At 42.6% G+C, this 20,374-nt stretch overlaps 1 protein-coding gene across 2 annotated transcripts in view; it reads left to right on the top strand.

Moving 5' to 3' along the window:
* The window catches only part of LOC122407003 (ADP-ribosylation factor-like protein 3), a 37,707-nt gene that overhangs the window by 15,171 nt on the left and 2,162 nt on the right, over nt 1-20,374 (top strand). Inside the window, exons 1-3 of one of the 2 annotated variants that reach the window (XM_043412927.1) lie at nt 18,881-19,173; nt 19,929-20,057; nt 20,140-20,271. In XM_043412927.1, coding sequence (XP_043268862.1) covers nt 19,171-19,173; nt 19,929-20,057; nt 20,140-20,271 — 264 coding nt within the window. In that variant the 5' untranslated portion in view covers nt 18,881-19,170. Of the gene's footprint in view, nt 1-18,880; nt 19,174-19,928; nt 20,058-20,139; nt 20,272-20,374 lie in introns of those variants that run through there. The other variant, XM_043412926.1, reaches the window with a different exon arrangement.

Genomic DNA, 20,374 nt, shown 5'->3' with positions numbered 1-20,374 from the left:
ACCTTTCGTGATGAAGACGCTTCGTTGAACTCGGAAAAGAGATGAAACGGGACGTGATTGGGTCGAGTTGCCCGGAGTCGATGGTGCGTATTAGTCAAAGTTCACGTATACACCCTCGATACTCTCAAACACCATAGTTTCTCACTCCTTTCCTTCAGGATCTCTCATCCGCCCTTATGCTCGGATTTCGTTCTCTCGAACTCTCGGAGCGGTATTAAGGGGCAAACACGTGAATATAGGTATGCCTGCGCGCTTACAGCGTCATGTATATGATAAAAGGGAGGGCACAATTCTCAAGCAGCTTCTAATTAATGATTCGGTTGATTGACTTGATTGCCAGTTCGTTCGAGCAACGTTATTTACGCTTCTTTTTTCGTGCTCCTTTTCTCCTCGCTTTTATTGCCACTCTCCTCGTCCCCTCCTCGAACCACCCCTTTTCTAACTTTTTCATCATTTTCTCTGTGCGCTCCCTGCTCGCGTGGCTTATTATCAATCTTCGATTCTCCGCTCCCATACTTTATCTCGACTTATTAAACTCATGGGGATATCGCATGCATATTTTCGTGTTGTAAGTTATCGAGACAACAGTGGGAGTCTCGTGAATGCGAAATCGACCTGCTTTGACGGGTCAGGGAAAAGCGATTTTTCTCAATCCCATCATACGGAATCAAGAAAACAAGGTGTTTCGGTGACGAACGAGGCCAAGTTAGCCGCGCCAAGTCTTAGGTTTAATTGACAACTTCGAACGTCGATGCGTTCGACTATTTTCCGATCCTCGATATCGTGTTGTTTTGGCCTCTTCGATCCTGCGCACCCGATGAGGCTGCAAAGCGCAGCGAGAATTAGCCACGACGTCGTACACGAATTAATTACCGCGTGCCTACGCTCGCTCGGGGCATGCACATTAATGTGCATGCGTCCATGTGCGAGAAACGGATAAAACTGCTCAAGTAACTAACGTTCGAAGAAATAATGAGTGAGCGAGCATTTGGGCAAAGAGTAAGGTGAAAGTTCATGAGATTCGTAATCAGGTATTTCAAGCGTTCGTTTCAAATGCCACGTGGTAATACGACGTTTCGCGAGATTATGAAAACAGACGAAAAGTCGGTAGAAAAAACATCGGAATGAAAATAATCGACGTACGAGAAAAACGTACGAAAATATTGACTTTTCGTTTTTATTTTTTCACAAACGAACAAAGGGAGCCCTCCAGGGGTAAAAACACGCGAGGGTTGCAGGATTCGTTCGAGAATATGTGTGCAGGGGATGAAGTGTAATTTTTTTTCGCAATGCGTTCGAGATCGCGCAACGGCAGAGAGCACGCGGAGAAGAGCGACTCCAAAGGGTCCCGCGGGGGAGGAAAAGGGCCAATAATAAATGTGAGTGGCGCATAGCGCCCCATCCGCGAGAGGGAATTTTCCAACGCATTATAGCGCGCGCCCACGCCGCGCACCGAGGGCTTCGAAACCACCCGTTATGGTCAGTGTGGACCCTTCGCAGTGGGATAGAAAGAACGATATATTTCACGTGTGTGTTTGTGTATTCGAGCTTGTGCGTGATGTATTGAAAAAAAGAGAACAGGATTGCGAGAAAACGAGAAAACGGCTTGGCTGCCTCGAGCCGCCCGGACGGCCGAAGGGAATCGGTGCAGAACGAACGGCAGGGGTGCGTGCACCCTTCTCTCTACCCTATATATGGGGCATCACGAGCCAAATCGACCTGCCTCAAGCCCAGCTACTTATTTTCTACACGCACCTCCAAATTTTTAAGCACCCTCGTCCTCAAAATATGATAAGTGCTCTCGTGCGAGACTGAATCGAATTTTGTATCCGGTGAAACATAAACCGAGTTCTAATTTTCGGGGGGGAAACGAACGCGCAACGCGTTTTCTTTACTTTTTCGTTTTTTGTCCGTTCAACGGAGTCACGTTACCGGAAAATGGTAGAGAGGATATGAAACTGCGATTGCTCTGGTTGCTCGACCGTTCGTGAATCTGGAATGGATTTCTTCCATTTTTTCTGAGGTCTCCTTTTCCTTGGAATTCAAACTCCTTCCTGCTGCACCTCTCGTTCAACGTTGTTTCAACAGTCGTCTCGACTTGTCAATCAGCGTGGAAAAATTCTTCTGAAGATACTGATCGCCTCTCCAGAGTCAGCGAAAATTCGCGCTCTCATCAGCTCGAAGGAATTGGATTAATCTGGAATGAAACGTCCTTTACGTGCGTACGCGAGGGCTATATTGGAATCGTACGCGCCCCTTTTGGCTTCCGCTCACCGCACTCATCTACTCATCGCTCTCCCGCGTATTCAATGGATCCACACAAACTTTGTGCGTATACAACTCATCATCTCTATTTCTTTCTCTGTTGCACTCTTTTCCAAGAGACTCGATAAAACTTGCGTCCGAAAGACTCTTTCTCGCTCGCCTTTGGATCTCTCGGAAACTAAAGTGTTTTGTGATCGTATTAGAATAAATAGATTTAATTATGTGATGGTGAAAATAAAAGGTTGAAAATCCACAAGCAAATAAGCATTCTCGGTGATTAATTATTCGACTCGGATTGATGGAACTCGTCGCATTATTTACGCCGTCAAAGGTACACCGAACGGAGGATATTCCAATTTTTACAAAATCCAGTTTCTCGCTGCTGCGGTTATCCCTGCTTTTTTAATCCTTACAAAACTGCGACATCGTAGGAAAAAATTCAACGCGATTGCGGGAGATTGTAAGGGCGAATGAGACTCTCTCGTTGGATTAAATGCGCACGGATCCTCAATATTTCTCGACCCGGCACCGAGACTCGTGTCCCTCTCGGTCTTATTTTCACATCTCTCTCTTTCTTTTCCATTTGCACTTCCCCTTTCTTCCTGTCTTCAGCTTTTTTCCCCTCTTGAAACTCGATGCATGCGGGATAGTCATGCGCCTGATTTGAAACCCATTCACGCCGATCCCGTTATAGGTTCTCCGTGTTCACTTCCGGGTTCTTTGCGACCACTAAAGGAAGGGTAGAAGAGAAGGAGAGAGAGAGAGAGGCTTCGGAGTTTCCCCGGGTTTGCCTGCACGCTTTTTTCAACCGTGCTTCGGATTTTTCTATTTTCCTCCGCAGTCAGCCCCACTCTTTTTTTCTTTCCTATTGTCTCGATCCCTCAATTTTTTCCACCCACGCTATCTACATGCACAGACGACGTGTGCGCGAAGAGGGGTGCATTTTTTCAACCCCTTTTCAAAGCAAAACCCAGCACGCTAATCGACTCTGTAATTTCTCTTCTCGAAACGAGATTGAGATCGCCTGCGCGCCCGCGCGCGCGCGCTTCCACAAGCCTCGCTCAGCGATTCTTCGAACAGTTTCGGAATAATTGTCAGGAAGTATGAACGAAACGATACACCCTTAAATTCGTATAGTGTGGTTCGACGTATCGATAAATACGATATTTAACGAATCCTTATTAAGGTCACCACACCGATATAAAATTACACAAATGAAGGCTAAATGTTTAATGTACTTCCGACACAAAAGCGAGCTAAACGAAGTCCACAAATAATAATCTGACGGGAAATGGGTGCAGCAAAATCTACCCCCCTGTGCACTAAAACAACGGAAAAAAAGAAACATAATTGCTGCATTTTACGTCAATACTTTTTTTTTTTCCATTGTGTCTTTCCCTCGTTCAAACAGACCAACTTTTTTCCCTACAGACACTCGTAATTAGTATGTATTCCATATTTAAAATGTTTTTTTTCTTCTCCACGCACGTTCTGAAAACCCACAAAATTATATATCAGCCCGATCAGAGTTGGAGTAGAATAAAGAGGGCAAGAGGTTCTCGTTATATTTTTTGAGCTACTGAAAATTTCTCGAGGGAAAAAGTAAACACATGTCCAGACTGTTTGTCATTTAATGGACAAAACTTTTTGTCCATTTATGCATCTGCATGAGCATGTATTTAAAAGTACCTCAAGAGAAGACAGGTGCGTGAGCGAGGGTGCTGACGTCGACATCGACGAGACGTCGGATTAGGGCAAAAAGGGGCTCACGGAACCAGGGACGGGGTAGAGTCGTATGGACAACGACCCACCCTAAATTCGCGTGTCTCAAGTTCTGGTGCTTCTCTTATCCCAACCCAACTTACGCAAAACTTATGTGGAAGGAGAAAAACCAACGTGTCCGGATTCTCTTTCTCTCTCTCTCCCACTCTTCCTCATCGACCCTTAAAACCTTTAACCCCTCGGCTCGGTGAGCTTGCCTCTCGAGAGAGAGGCCCACCCTGTCGAGACTGACCTACCCTAACACACAAGCACTATGGCGAAGCCACGAACCTCTGATTTATGTATTACGAGGCTTGAATCGCCCTTATATCCTCGCCAGCCTCCCCCGGGGAACTCGCTCTTTTTCTTTTCCTCTTTTCGTCCCCCCACTCTTTTTTTACCGTGTCGTCCTCCACCACTTTTCCATCTCGTCCCCAGACTCTTTTAATTGCAGGCAATTCGATGGCATCCCGAGGACTTTTTCGTTCCTCTCAAAATTTCGAGGCAAATCGATCTTTGGGGGAATATGAAATTTCTCATATATTACACTTCGAAGTTTAGGTTCGGCCTGTCAAAATTGTGACAAAAGTTACAAATTCATTGGGATTTCCATGTGCAATTTTCTCACCAGATTTAGCATCGTTTGGAATGACGCTTTGACATTATTTTCTCGTATTTTCAGACAAACAGTAACAAGAATGTGGAACAACCAATTGACGGAGCACATGCTTTCTCGATTCCGTGATACTTCTTCTGTCAACCTTCCGCGAACTCGTTCTTTCTCTTTCTTTCACAAAGACACTTATCTCAGAGGTATTCTGGCTCTACTCTCTTGCATATATGTGCTCGAACGTAGGCCTGGAAATAATTTAGAGCCGTAGTTCCTCGGCGGAGACGACTATACTACTGTGAGCTTTTGTCATAAGACTCTTACATACGCTGAGAGAAGACACTCGAGCGTGGAATTGGACGCGTATTATGACAAAAAAAGTTGTCTGAGATAGAAAGAACCTGAGGAAAAGGAACCCGTTGAATGAATCCATTTTTTTTTTGTCATCTTTGCACGTTCCTCAATGATCGCGATTTTACTGATCAATATTTAACGATCGAAGCGTGCGACGAATGCTCATGAACTTTTCAAGCAACTGTCAATGACTCGAAGACACTTTTTTAAGTGACAAAACGTTTTTTTCGTTAATGACTGTTTGCTTGGAATTCTCATTATAAATAGAGTAGTATAGTCGACCGACATGATCTTCCCCTAAAATAGCTTGATCCACTCTTTAACGTTTTTCCTTTCACGAGTAGCTTAGCTTTGAAAAAATGAATAAATTAAAGAGAAAAAAGGATGTGGAAAAAACTAGAGAATCTCGACCAACAGGGCTTTCGTAAACACTCGAGGAGTTTCAAGGGTCGAGACGGAAATGAGCCAACTGCGACATTCTCCCTCACCCAGTATGCCTAAGCCAAGGTGCAACTGCAATTAAGCTGCACGCAGCCACAAAGATCTTGAGCGACTCGCATTTAAGTATTCTGCGTAATTCCGTGACCCGGGCATTTCATTCGCCCTGCTAAAGATGCGAGAAGTACTTAAAATTATATTGGAAGAGTTTTTAGTGTGCACCCTCGTGAAGGAAACTTGGTGGCACTAAAAATAACCTTTTTCCTCCATTTTTTATTGCCAATGTCATAAAAATATGTCAAAATGTCGAAAATTAAATGCAGTTTAATCAAACTTTCAAACTGGTAAACGCATTTTTCTAAAGTTACATTTATCGCAGTGCAAAAAGAATAATTCTGTATAATTTCGCTCAAGGAAGCTCATGCGAATCTAATGAAAATCGAAAATTCAAACTTTACGAGTTGACATTTGGAAATGTGCTAGAAATATATACACCGTGCATCTATTCCCAAAATTATTATAGAATCTACCGTCTACTGGTCGAGAAAACAATTAACGAAAATCACATTTTTTTAAGGGTTACACACAGGCTCTTATGGCAGGCACACTTCCTGTGCGACCATTTGGATTCAATGAAATAAGATCCTCCCAATTTTAGAGAGCCAAAAACGAGAATAATTATAATATTTTTAGATATCAATGATGTCTCGAGAAAGCCTTGTTACCGGTGGAAAGGACTTGGGAATGGAAAAAGAAAAACACTTATTTCAGGTTAACGAGTAATAACGACATAAACAGTGGAAAGTTTGACAACACCATGAGCCAGCTGGTTTGAAATATGGATGTGCATACGCATATAAATAGAAAATGGCTGTTGTTACATTTTGCTTGACGATTTTACTATGGTCTTTGTATTAAAAATGTATAAATCTTAACAAACAAGTTAGAGATAATTTTAAAAATTGCGAGAATAAATTTTATTCGTTTCTTTGATCGTCAAGAGAGCAAAAATGTTCAGTTGCCTTTTAGAATCACTTTCGGGACTAGATTAAGTCGGATCATGAGATTTTCGTTGGAACTTTGATTCACGCGAATAATCATTTCCTCCTCATAATTACACCATCAAAAATTCTAGCTTTATCATTTTTTTTTTTTTAATTTCATACTGAACGTGCCTTTCCACTAACCTTTTCCCTGCTATCTTTCCCTGCGAGTGTGCGGCAGCTCTTTTTTGCTACAGCTCTTAGACTATGTTGCTCGATCCGTTAGAAAATCGTTTTCTATTCCGGTTACGAGAATGTAATGCCCACTTTCCGGCGGTTATACCCGTATACAGTCTTCGTTCAGGTCGTGCGCTGTGCTCCTCATATAGTGACTCCGGTAGTGGTGCATGTACGTAGTAAAGGTAATGGGTTGAAGGGGTGAGAGAGAGAGAGAGAGAGAGACCCTCGTATAGGTACTGGGTTAACGTGGCTCGCAAAACGAGAACCCGGGGGGATCGCATTTCCTCCCTTTCGTTCGCCTTAAAGTCTAAAGGGGTGAGAAATCCCACTTTTTCTCTTGGCCTCCTCTCGTCTTCTTCTTCCTCTTACCGCATTTCCCGGGTTTTCTTTCTCTCCTTGCCACGTTGATTCCGAAGATGCGTGCGCGAGCAACAACTCCGCACAAATATGGGCATAGTTTGCAGGCTGCAGTTACAGCAGCCCCTTTATTCGCATCCCACTAAATTACTCGCAGTGTGAAAATTGCTTTCCTCCGGAGAAGAAACATCCCCAGCCCGGCCCACTCCGGTTTTTCCTCGTTATACTTTCGTGAGTATGTCTTCTCGCTTCGCTGACGCTCCCGTCGTTTTCCTATCTCTCTCCGTTACCTTTTTTCTACATACTTTGTTGCCTTTTTTTGTTTTATATCTTCTTGTTTGTTCTCTTTACGCGAAACGTATCTTTATCACTTTCGTAAACTGAGATTATTTTCTTTTCCATTCTCGTTAAAAATACTGCCTCGTTCTTCTTGTTTTCGTTTGTTCACGAAAAAATGCTGAGAAAAAACGCACGAAAATTTGTTCAAGCTCTGCACCCGAAGACCCTCGGGAGTCATGAAAATAATGATACGACGTAATTATTAATTGTACGAAATTCAAAATTGATTACTAAAAATTATTCAAAACGAGGAGGATTAAATATAGGAAAAATCTACCGGATTATAGTCTGAAAATATGATTTGATGTAAATCCAAAAATATCATCCAATTTCGGTAGAATCGACCCAACTTTTTTTACGTCATGGAAACCCAGACAAAGCCAGAGAGAAAAAATGCAGGTAAAGTGCAAATTATGAAAAAAACTGATGAAGCGAACTTCGATTTCGTTGTAACAACTGGAACTTCAGTACAATATTAAATTGAAGTACCGAACATATGTACTTCTCTAATTGTGTTAAAAACATTAAGGAAGAAAAGCTTCGTTGCTATATTGGAAAAAAGCTGTGGAGGTATTCGCGCTCGGTGCTCGGAGCCATTTTTCCCGGCTGGCAAGTGTGTAGCAGGTGTACGGAGAGGGTATTTTTGAAGTGCACCAATAAAATTGATGGATCGAAGGCCGTCGGGGGACGCAGCATCCCAAATTGCGTATTCTTCAGGTCTCGGAAACATCAGATGTGGCGTAAGCAAGGCAAGGGAAAGAGGAAGATGAAGAACAAGTGGCCGGGGAGAAGGGAGTTGAAAGAGAGCGATGTAGAAAAAGTGTGCTCAGACGGAAGAGGAGGAAGCCCGGGAAAATGACAGCCTAGTTAGTCTGCTCAGAGTGTTCATCCCTTAAGAAAATGCAAGCGATATCTTACGAGTCCAAATGCCAGGGAAGACGGGAAAAAAGAGGACGATAAAAATTCTGGTAACGATAGGAGGGAGTTGGAAAGAGACGGGACGAACTTCCGGTGGATCCTGCGGGGGGGGTGAGCCGAGATGGGGGGTGAAATTGTGAGAGTCGCGGAGGAAGCTGCGTAAGAGCGACGAGCGGATCTCGTGGGAGAGTGCAAATGTGTTCGTTCTGTTTGAGGAAGAGGCGAAAGTAGAGAACGAGAAAAAGAAAGGGGCGCAGAGATGGTGGACGGGAGGAAAAGATGTAACAGGAAATTGGGAAGAGGTAGAACAGAGGGGGGAGAAGGAGAGGAGAAAAAGAGGCATAAAAAGGGGTGTACAGAATCGAGAATAGCGGAGGAGCGGGGCTGAGGGAAAAAGAAGTTTGCCGGACGGACTCTCGGACGGAAAAAGCAGAAGGGCATCTCTCTTCCGTTAGGTTAAAAGTGGCGGGCCAGAGCCTCACTTTATTTTTATGCAGTTATTGATCTCCGTAGAAGGTAGAAGCGGCTCGCCGGTCCCCGTTACCCTTTTCCACACCCGGCCCTCTGCCTTCTCCGCCCTTCCACGGCTCTCTTCTTCTCTCACTTCCAAGCTACTCCGTACACATCTCGGCGCGTTCTCTCTCTCTCTTTCTAAATCACTCTATCGCCCTCTCGTTCACTTATTTCACGGTATTCTTTTTCCTTCGCTCTTTCATTCCCATCCTTTTCCAACCCTCTTTACTGGCCACGTCGCGCGCGGGCCAGCCAACTTTTCTTTCTCTCTTCCCCTCGTCGCTTTTCCTTCTCTTTTCTTTCCCCATAGCCTCATCTCCGCGTCTCCCCCCGGCCGTCCCAGCCGTCGCTCTCTCTCCTCTCTTGGACTTTTCTCGCAGTCTCTGTTGCACCAACTGCGCACGTTGGTGCGAAATGCAGCAAGAGGGCGGCTAGGGCGCGGTGCAAAAAGGGTGCGAGGCGACAGGGGAGCGGGAAGAAAGGAGGGGGCTCGCTCCTCTCGGCACTCGTACCGACTACTCCACCTCCTCCTTCTCCTCCTACTCTGCCTCTCTTCGTTTTGCTTCCTCCCAAGCCTCCTTGCCCCTCAAAACTACCCTCTGTACGTCGCGATGCAGGGTGGCGGGTAACTAGCTTATCAAAAAATGGGCGTTGCCGCGGTCTTTCTATCTCGTTTCGTCTCTTGCTCTCTTTCGACGTGGAATTTCCTACCTTCCCTCCTTCTTCCTCTCGGCTTCTCTTTTCCCTCTGCTCTACTGATATGCCACTGCGTCTTCTATTGTAGGCACCTGCTCCAGACTTTGTCTATGTGTGCGCCTGTCGATGACTCGACGTTCTCTTAGAGAAGGGGCTCGACGACCCTTCTCACACCGACAGAAAGAAAAACCCCTGGTCTCTGAGCCTCCAAACGACCCTCAACACCTCTCCGAACCATTCCACCACCTTCGCTCCCCGTTCGTGAAAATTCTCGAGAACGCACGCCGCCTCGGACATCGATTCCGCACTCTTTCAAATAAAAACTCCGTACGAATATCAAGCTTCCTTCCAGGAACTGTGACGCACTTGCTTGAAAATTGGGAGTCATTTTTTTCCATGAAAAGGAAAAAGCCTTAAATTTATTGGATGTTGAAGTGTCAAATTAGATTAGTTACGTTCCACACAAACAAAGATGAATCAATAAAATCCAAGTCAAGCAGTGCGAGCACGCATAATTTCTATATACCTCGACTATTTCACAATTCATTCTATCTTTTATATACATCCAGGAACGAACAACGGGGTTTGAGGCTTTATCTCAAATCCTTTAGCAATTAATGAAGGATGAAACGTGAAGGAAGTATTATAGGGACAAACCAGGAGCAGCTTCAATACGAAAAGGTTGAAAATAAGTAAGGGTAAATGGATGGAAAAGGTGCAATGGAGAAGAAAGAGGGTCAGCAGAGAAGAACATCCCGACAAGGTGGGCATTGGTAAGAAAACCATGTCCTCGGTGTCATGGGCAAAGGGATTGAATGAGGTGGAAGGGTATAAAGGTACGAAAGCTAAGGCCAAAGTGGGAGATGGCTTCCGGGAAACGACCTGCATTGCCCCCCCCCCCCCCGTGCTCCTGCTTCGCCAGAAAACCCAATGGATAGAGACACCGGTGTTATGTGCTGTACGAAGCATCGAAGAAAAACTCCCAGGGTCGCGTTTCCCCCTTCCTCGATCGGCTCTTCTCGGCCCTCAAGAATCCCTTCCATTCCTTCGCAAGGGTGTGTCTCTGCAATTCTTCGATTTAGGGTAGGTTCGGGAGACTCTCTCTCTCTCTCTCTCTCTCTCTCTCTCTCTCTCTCTCTCTCTCTCTCTCTCTCTCTCTTTCCGTCACTCTCCGTGCACCCTGGATACTCGCGTGCTTTTTTGCATCCCTTCCTTTCCCATTTTCTCTCTTCAACGAGATTACACGACTCCATGACGTTCGAGGATCGAGGATGGCAATACGGATCAACTCGTATTGAAGCGACTAATGTAAAATTTACGTGATTGTCATAATGAGTCATTAATTCAATGCTGACTAATAACAATCGCGCTTATTAATCGTCGAATTCGACTTTTGTGTTGAGTTCAACAGCCAATCGCATCTCTTGATGTTGATCGGCCAGCTGTTTGTTTATTCAAAACGGTATTAACTCATTTCGGAATAACACTGATAAAGGTGTTGAGCAATGAAAGTTATACAAGTGAAAAACTGATCGTTGCACTTCCCTGATCGGCTCTCCATTATGTAACAATTGAAGAAACAATGTGAAGTGAATTAAAATAATATTGGACCATGTTTATTAGAGTGTACGATTAGCATATAGATTTTTTTCGCGAGGATCTGAATAAAAAGTGCTACGCTTTATAAGAATGTGGAAAAATTAACAGTACGATTCAGATAGAAGGTGAAAATTCAAATGCTCCGGCAGAATGAGAAGAAGAGTTGGAAAGTTTGCAATAGCCGAAAAGCCAACAGCACTGAGAGTTGTCGAGAGAGAAAGCGGAGATGCGAGAGGGAGGAAGAGATCGCAGCCACACTGGCATCAGCCACTGTGCCCTACCTCGACCGCGTAGCAACAGGCATCTGTTGCGATCGAAGACGCCATAGATATTCGTGTCTGCCTTCTACACCCATTCATCGGTAGTTCGTAGCTACATTTCTATGTCCTCTTTCCCTGCATTGCTAACATTTATTTATTCCTTTTTAAACTTCCATTCGCTCCGAGCAAACCAAATCCTGTACGATTTTTTCGTGACGTAAACTTTGAATATCGCTCTCATGAAAAAACTGGTAAAAAAGTTTAAGTCGAAGCCGAATTTCTATCGCTTGATCGACTAACAAGCTGATGACTGAACCAGTGTTCTCTCGATTCAAGCACGAATGCCGATTGAGAGTAGAAAATTAACAGCGCTGTGATTATTCGGAGGGAGGTTTCGCTGTGAATACAATCAAAGGTCGAGAAAAAAGAGGCTCGAATACACGAAGAAAGTACACTCGCTTATCGACCCGTAAATAAGTACGAGTACGCTTACACGCTCCCATACACACGTGTACGTGTGTGTGTGTCTGTGTGTTTGTGTGTGTGTGTGTGTGTGAACTTTGAGAGCAAAGAAAGTGGCAGAACACCTTTCCTTTATCCCTTTGCGGTTACGAAAACCCGATAGAAATAGCGAAGTACCACTGAGTAGGTGCTCATGGGAGCCAGACGTCGATGGTGCGGTAAAGTGCCCCACCAGAAAAGCCTCTATACCACCGTGCACGTAATACACAGTGATACTGCATTATATGAGTATAAATATATATCCAGATATTCGTGTATACGTGTATAGATGAAGTCGCTGGTTTCCGTAGCCCAGCATCTATATAACTCGTTGCCAGAAGACATCAGCACCACCCCAAGGGTTGCGCGAGCGCATAGCTTTGCACTCACTTGCCCCCTCCCTCTCGCTCGCTCTCTTTTCGCTCTGACGCTTTCCTAGCTTTCCTCTCGATTCCCTGCATCTTAGTTCGGACTGCTTCGTCTCTCTCTCTCTCTCTCTCTTCTTTTTCCTCTTCCCTGCAATCTTGCTCCCACTAACCGTTTTCTCCTTCCATTCTCTCCAACTCCCTTCCCACATTCATCCCTTAATTCAACTCCCGGTGTTCTTTCGCCCCTCTTTCGATATCGCCGTCCTCTGTTTCTTAAATCGTTTCGCCCCTCAAGATTCGCTGCAACTTTTCTATATGAAATACATCCACAGGAAGGCTTTGAAGAATTTCTCTCCCTTCCAGGCCGATCCGAAGGGGAATTTTGAGTCGGAAAATTTTTGGAGTTTTTCTTTCTCAACCCTGATACCAGCACTGGCAGCACTGATGATTTATTGATCCTCAATGGCTTACCGAAATCGAAGAAACCCTGGCTGATTGCATCGGCACAACTTGCCCGGACAACCAACGACGCAGCGACGATCGAACTCACATCGATTTTTACTTTTTTTTCTTTCTTAAACCCTCGACGTCGAACCTCTACAAAAATTCGTCCAACCAAAAACTCGCTTAAATTCTTTCAAAATCGGGACTCTGTGCGCCAAACGAAAAATCCCGGCTGCGATTTTCAGTTGCTCGTGAATAATTTGCGCAACGATCGGTAGAAATAAATCTCTGTACCAATCAATCCATCAAAGTCTCTATTCTCCCTTTTCGTATGAACATTTTGCGCTTGGAGGATAAAAATGGCGACTACCTTTCTTTCCGGAATTGTGGCAACGAGCCCGAGGGATATTCGTCGTTATATTGCGTCAGAAAGATTGCTCCCATACTTCGTTTGATGATGATGGTCGTTGCTTATACAGTTATAACGGAAACTCTTTCGCAGTAGATATTGGTGAGAGGTGAAAGAGGAGAGGGAGTGCACGTTGCAGCTTCTTCCCCTATTGGGACGCCCCAAAGCCGGAAGTTTATGGTCTGACCTCCCGGGAGCTCGCAATTTGCAATATCGCAACGTGGCTACAAAATTCTGGTCTCTGGACGTGCACTATTTTTCCTCGGCTATATTTCCCATCTCTTTTTCTTCATCGTTTTCTCTTTGGTCTATCCATTCTCGGCGGCCTCCACGCCTTAATTCACCATGGTAACGGGAACTTGGGACTTTTTCGCCCATTTTCTTCATCTTGGGCTGACTTTTCGAATTTAACTTTCATTTCGTATCATCGAAAGAAGATTAATCTTCCTCGTGTAATACTTTCGCGAGGGTAAAAGCTTCGTCGATAATAACCGGTCGAAAAGCCCACACGTTCGACAAAATATCCTTCTTTCATTAACGCATGAACCATGCTTTAGTGGAAATTTGGTAAGGTCGTTAAGTTTTAGACAAGTTTGGCCAACTGTTTGAAGAAAACACACCAGTGTATGGGAGAGCGAGTGTGCACGGGCGTTTGTGCAGGGTTATCTAATCAGGTGTCAGGAACTATCAAGGCGGTAAAGCGCTCGGTCGAAGCAACAAGTTGAACCTAGATTCGCTCGAAAAGCCTTCTTCCCCGAGAGGTATGTAGACAGATAAAGAGAACGAGAGAGAAGCAGCCAGTGAGAGTGGCGGAAATAGAACCAGAATGAACCTTCCATTACACAATACACACAAACATTTACCTTAACTCCTAATGAATTTAGATCTAATGCAGTAAGACAACTGATATAACAGGCAATGAAAAGAAATCCCTGACGTTGGCATTTCTGACGGATGATAGTAAGGTGTCAACAAATGTTCTCGTAAAACGTGGCGGATCCTGTACAATGAGAGTCGAATTATCTTCCAGTGTCATGTCAATTGCGACACGCGGTGATTTCAACGTATCAATAGATTGCTTGATCGCCTGAATGCGAGAATTAAAGGGTAATATTTAGCGTGAAATTCACTGTAAAATTAACCGGATATATTTGACTGTTAAGGAAAAATATTTATTCCAGTAAGGCACTGTAAAATTTTCAATATTTTGCGGAATTTTCAGTTCTATAATAGTTAATATTGCAGATAGTGAAATTTACGGTGCGTGTAATAAAATTTATAAAATGTTTAGTGAATTTTACGGTGCATCACGGTTTAATGTTTTTGCCCTAACGCAGACATCGATCACTCGTTTCCGAATTTCGTAGCACACTGAAACGGTGATTTACACACTTCAACAAAGGGCTGAGCATTTAAAAACGAGGGGGAAATAGGCCGGTGTAGCGACAAGATACCCCTACCATGTTCCCGGTACAGCCGGATATTAGCATAAACATTCGTACGGAAATTTTGACAGTGCAGCGCGGTAAAATTCTCCGTGACGTCAAAATTTACTAAATACTCCGGTAAAAGTTCCCAGTGTGAACAACGAATATTATTTTTTTAATAAAAAAATTCAATTTCTTTCCCATAATAATATCGCTCCCAGAGACTCTTTACCGGAGCCATCGCGTTTTCAATTTTTTTGAAAATTTCTTCCTTTGATAAAAAAATAATTACACGAGTTCGTAGGATATTGCAAGTTCACGTATTAAATTTTTTTTCTATCGATCGTGACCTTAAGAGTATCGACCAGTCGACTGACCTCACTTGGAATTTTTTTAATCGAAATTCTTTGACACAGATTGACCGATTGTAAAAACCGCTCTGTCAGCCAATTTTCGCCATCGTCCTGCATAGGCTGACCGAGCCTTTTTTCAATTGGTCAAACTGTCTCAAAGAATTTCGATTTCAAAAATTCCAAGTGACTTTAGTCAACTGATCCATACTCTTAATGTATTTTTTCTTAAGGTTGGATCACGAAATCAAAATAATCAGAATTTGATTAAATTTGGTGATAACATTCCTTGGGTATCAAGTATACATATGCAACTTTTTTCAAAATTTTTTACCACATCATTAACGAATAATTGAACGTTAAATCGAACTTCTTATGCACGAGATCTATAAGTGTACATATGCAAACTCCATGCTTACACACGTGAACTTTAGTCTTCAATTACTCGAGAGCTATGTGGTAGAAAAATCTAAAAAAATGTATATTGTAATATATATTTTTAAAGAAGACATTTACCAAATTTTATTAAATCCTTATAATTTTGAAATTCTTCAATTTTTAACATGGGTTAGCATGGCAAAATTGTATCGTCGCGATCCAACCTCCTCAATGTATTCGAGTCGCGAATTAAAAATACAGTTGCACGTAAATTTCACCAAAGTTGGAACAACAGTTTTGGAGCATCCTGTATAAAATGCATTTCCCGTATCTACAAGCCCACCAAGATAGACATGTGTATAATGTGCTCGACAGACTGCCAGTGAGACGTGCATACAGTCGAACAAACCGCCTCCATCACCACCGTTTCTCTCTCTCTCTCGCTCTCTTTCTCTCTCATTCGATCTCTCCCTTTTCCGCGTTATCATAACCCAGTGACGCCAAATATTGATTTTGACACTTACACGTGACGTTCGCCTGATACCCAGAAACGACATATACTGTAGGCAAACCAAAGTACCCAGCAGTTGTATGCTTGTCCAAGGAGCTTGGCCCGTGGGCTCTACCGCTTCGTTCGACTATTCCGATCGAGCTTACGTACGAGCCCTAGTCCCTCCTCTTCTTTTCCCTGTCCTCGCCTCATATGTGCATCCACGTTCTCGCCATTTCAGCAGCGTCGTCACACGTGTCCTTCTAATTCCCAACAATGCCTCGGCATCACTATATTTGATCTCGTAACGACGAACGAAAAGCTGAAACGAATGAAACATTTTCGCACTAGCTCAGGTGCGCGGAGCGCCATTTTTTTCTTAATTATGAATGCCTCGAATGTGGATATTAAGGTAGGAGTCGCGCGACAATCGATATTAGACGAACTCGTGATTTTTAAATTATATCATTTTGACGTGATAAACTTTCATATGGCTAAAGTATTTAATAGGTTACCGGAGATTATATCAAGAAATTTACGATCAAAAATAGAAATATAACACGGCATCTTATGATAAACCCATCCCGCCAATATTGCAGAATTCATTTCCTTATCGATTAGATATAGTTTATGTTAAAATTGCTCCTCATAGATTATATTATAAAGATTCCAATGTGACCATAAAAATATAGGGCCATCGACTCATTCGAAGAGAATTTTTAAAATAATCTCGATGAAAACTCAGAAAATGGCAGGAGGTCGACTACCATGAAGTGGCTCGATATACTTGGCAACGTTAAGAATGTATACATATATGTATACTTTTCGTTTTAGCCGGCGAGTTTGGAGGCTAGGATATCTTTCGACTGTCAGGTGAGAAGAGAACCGATTTATATATGTATATATTGAAAAACCGAGTCAAATAAGCAATCATAAGATATCTCTAATCATAAATTATTAAATATGATTTTGTATAAATTTATACGAATACGGTTTAAATTGCCCTAAGATTTATTCAATAAAGAAAACCTTTTTGAGAACCTATTTTATTTCGATGATTAATAAATAGTCATTTGACCATAGAGTCGCGCGACTCTTACCTTAAGATGGTGGATCAGTCGGTAATCACACCTCGAATTTTTGAAATTGAACCTCTTTGACATCGTTCGTCCGATTAAATTAATAAAAATGTCATCGTACGCAGCACGATGGCAAAAATCCGATGACATTTTTATTTTTTCGATCAGACGAACGATGTGGAAAAATTTCGTTTTCAAAATTTGCAGCTATCTCTCTCGCACTCACGGTTGTGATTACCGACTGATCCATCAGCTTAAGAGGATGTTGGTATATCGCAACCGTGAGTGCGATAGAGATAGTTGCAAATTTCGAAATCGAAATTCTTTGACACAGTTTGACCGATTAAAAAAGGCTCTGTCAGTCGATTTTTGGCATCGTTCTAATTTCGAAAATTCCAAGTGAGGTTAGTCGACTGATCCATACTCTTAAATAGAAAAAAAAGGTTTTTTTCCACGTTTATGTTTAGTTAGTTCTTTGGACGAGTTAAAGGTCGACGCCATTTTGCCTATTTCTTGCCTCCATCTAAAATAGTCAAAACGAAAACGAGGTAAAAGGGATACCGCAAGCGAACCTTTATACACGCTTATGTATAGTATGTGTACGTATATTTACGAGACCCTGCATTTTGCATCGTTGATTCGTCGCGGCGCCACATGGACTTGATCGGCTTTCGCCACTTGGCCGTCTTCGTCGTTCGCCGTCGAAAAGTGGATATTTCTGGACGTCCTTGGGTGTAACGAGCGACGCGACGCTCCAACGCCACGCGGTTTCGTTGCATTTGAACCGCACATCGTTTCCAATTACACACCCGGCTCTCGCGTCGCTTTTCATCCTTATTCGTTATTCTCGATTGAAATTATGTCGAAAAACAAATTCTCCTAACTATCGTTTAATCGTTATTGATCAATTATCGCATTAACTCGATTGGGAAAGTCTGAATAAAATTATTCTGAGGTCAAATCCAGACAAAACGATCGTTTCTCTGCCACACAAATCTGTTGAAACGATTTCTCGATTTTTTCGTTGTTCACAAGAGTTATAAAAGGTTTATCTGTATAAACGTTGAAAAATCGGGCTTTTCCAACAAATCTTTTAGAACCACTCCTCCCAGGCAAATTCGTCACAACTATATCGGAGAACACGCGGTGATCGCGTAATTGATAAATTTGCTAATGAAATATCATATCTGATTAATTAAAAAATCAATTAAACACGGAACTGTCGACGAGATTTCGGAGACGTTCGATGAAAATCTGCTTGACAATTGGCAAAAAAGTTGGATCAATTTTTAGCCTGCGAACAATATTTATCAGCGGATTCATACTCATTCTTGTCGTTGAAGTCCGCATGTATGTTGCATTCGTGGATAATATCCGGGGAATCCGCGTTTCCTGCTGTTCAACTAAAATCAATTTCGCCAATGTTTCTATTCGGTATATTTTTGTACATATGTACGTTCGTGCTTGTGTATATGCACCTATTGTCCATCTATGATGGCTGGGCCTTCTCAGAGCTAATGTTTTCGCATTCGGTTAGTATCGTTGCATGCACGTCTCTCTTCCCTCACTCTCTCTCTCTCTCTCTCTTTCTCTTCTCCTCCTCTTCAAGTTGAAGTTGAAAAGGAGGTCATGGTGCAACCAAACAGCAATAATAATTCGCCAGAAACTATAAGTTCGTGCAGCCAGCCGGCTTACCGCCGAACTCTATGTTTCTAAATCTGCGAAATCACGAGAGCGTCGAAGAAACTTGTTGGCCTGGGCGCCTCGTGCCATCTAGGGCGGTTTAATTGTTCTCTTCTGCTGCTTCGGAACATCTTTGTTACCGACGGTGGTAACTGTTTTCGGTGGGCAAGGTGTGTGCAGAAGACCGTCCTGACCGTTGATCAATAATGTCGAAAATGCAAGGTCACCTGTCAAAAGCGACTCCAATGATACCGTTTGAAGGTCTTCGCTAATTATTGGAAACGGAAATCACTGTTTATCGTTCGTTTTAAATTGAATTCGTGAATTGAATTACTTTTCGTGATCTTCTCGCTCTCGCCTGCCATTAAATCGATTCGTTCTGTTTTGCTTTTCTTTAGTAAAATGACAATTTAAGTATGTTGTCATGCGAAGGATGACTCTTCAGATACATATTTCATTAATCGCGCAAACAGTTGTTTGGTAAAACGATTTTTTTTCATCGATTCTAATGAAATATGAAGAGGAAAGAAGCGTATTATGGACGCATGCGTACGAAAGGCGACATTAGAAGAATCAAGAGGGTAGCACCTGCCTTAGATACCGGCAAAACAACACACGAAATTTCGTGAACAACGCAACAAAAAGAACGCGTCTGCCGAGAAAGCCTCTAGAGCGGTGCTGTAAATCCTGAGGAAAGACTAAATAAAAATGGTAAAATAACAAAAACCATACAAACATTAAGTCAAAAATATGCACTTGTAAACTGTGGATGCACTCGAGTATTTTGTTCCTTTTTCGAATTTTTCCCAACTGTCAAACGCATGCACGGTGTGTCAGTATCACTTACGTCAAAGTGTAGATAAGCTCGTTTACTTTTGCAAGAAATGAATAAATGTAAAAATCTGTTGAATTGTGAAAGTTTATAGATTTTTCCTGGACTTTGCGAACTTCATATTTTGCCTTCATATTTTAAGTAATATTCCAGTGGATTTTGACGTACCCGTGAGCTCAGTTCACCCCTGCACTCGTGAAATTCGTGTGGACTATGGTGAATTATTTATTTTCAATTACCGTAAATCTGATGGGACGTCACATTGCAGAGAAACTCGTTAAGCATTGTTAACAACAAACAATAAAGTCTATTTATAACATTCTTCGATAAATTTATGAACTTTTACTCAATATTTACGTTTTTACACTAATTTATTAAATCGTGCATAAATTGTAAAAAAAATAAAAAGCTATTCGAGTTGAGTTGCAAGTTTGACAATGTTTGTCAATAATTCTCGTCATTGACCTACTTCCACCGTGCACGAACGAAATCCAAGACCATAAATAGCAGTCTGCAATTAATTAAGCATTAATGTTCAATTACCGTATGATAATTGAATTATGAATTGTTAGCGTGTATCGATCGCGAAGTCCGCATTCGAGTTAGCGCGTAACGATCGTCCCATGAATTTCAGGGACTTTTGTCGATACTCCGTAAACTACGTTCTAATCCGGACAAAGAGTTACGGTTACTTCTTCTCGGACTGGACAATGCTGGAAAAACAACGATCTTGAAGTGCCTCGCGAGTGAAGATATAACTCAAGTAAGTTTTGCCGTCATATTCTAAAGACAATGCTATACACAAACTCGAATACTTTTACATTAAAGAGTTCTCATTTGTGCAGGTTACTCCGACTCAAGGATTCAACATAAAGAGTGTGCAAAGTGAGGGCTTCAAACTCAACGTCTGGGACATCGGTGGTGCTAGAAAAATCCGGCCGTATTGGCGAAATTATTTCGAAAACACCGACGTGCTGGTTTGTACTTTTTCACTCCTTTTTATTCAGAAATTAACATCAAACGCTTGATGATCAACGTGGATACGTGATCGATAAACGAGTCCAGAAATCCTGAGATCAT

This window comes from Venturia canescens, chromosome 2 (genome assembly GCF_019457755.1).
Source record: "Venturia canescens isolate UGA chromosome 2, ASM1945775v1, whole genome shotgun sequence".
NCBI classification, from domain to species: Eukaryota; Metazoa; Arthropoda; class Insecta; order Hymenoptera; family Ichneumonidae; genus Venturia; species Venturia canescens.
The sequence above is the reverse complement of the archived record's forward strand: the minus strand, read 5'-3'. Positions and strand labels throughout refer to the sequence as shown.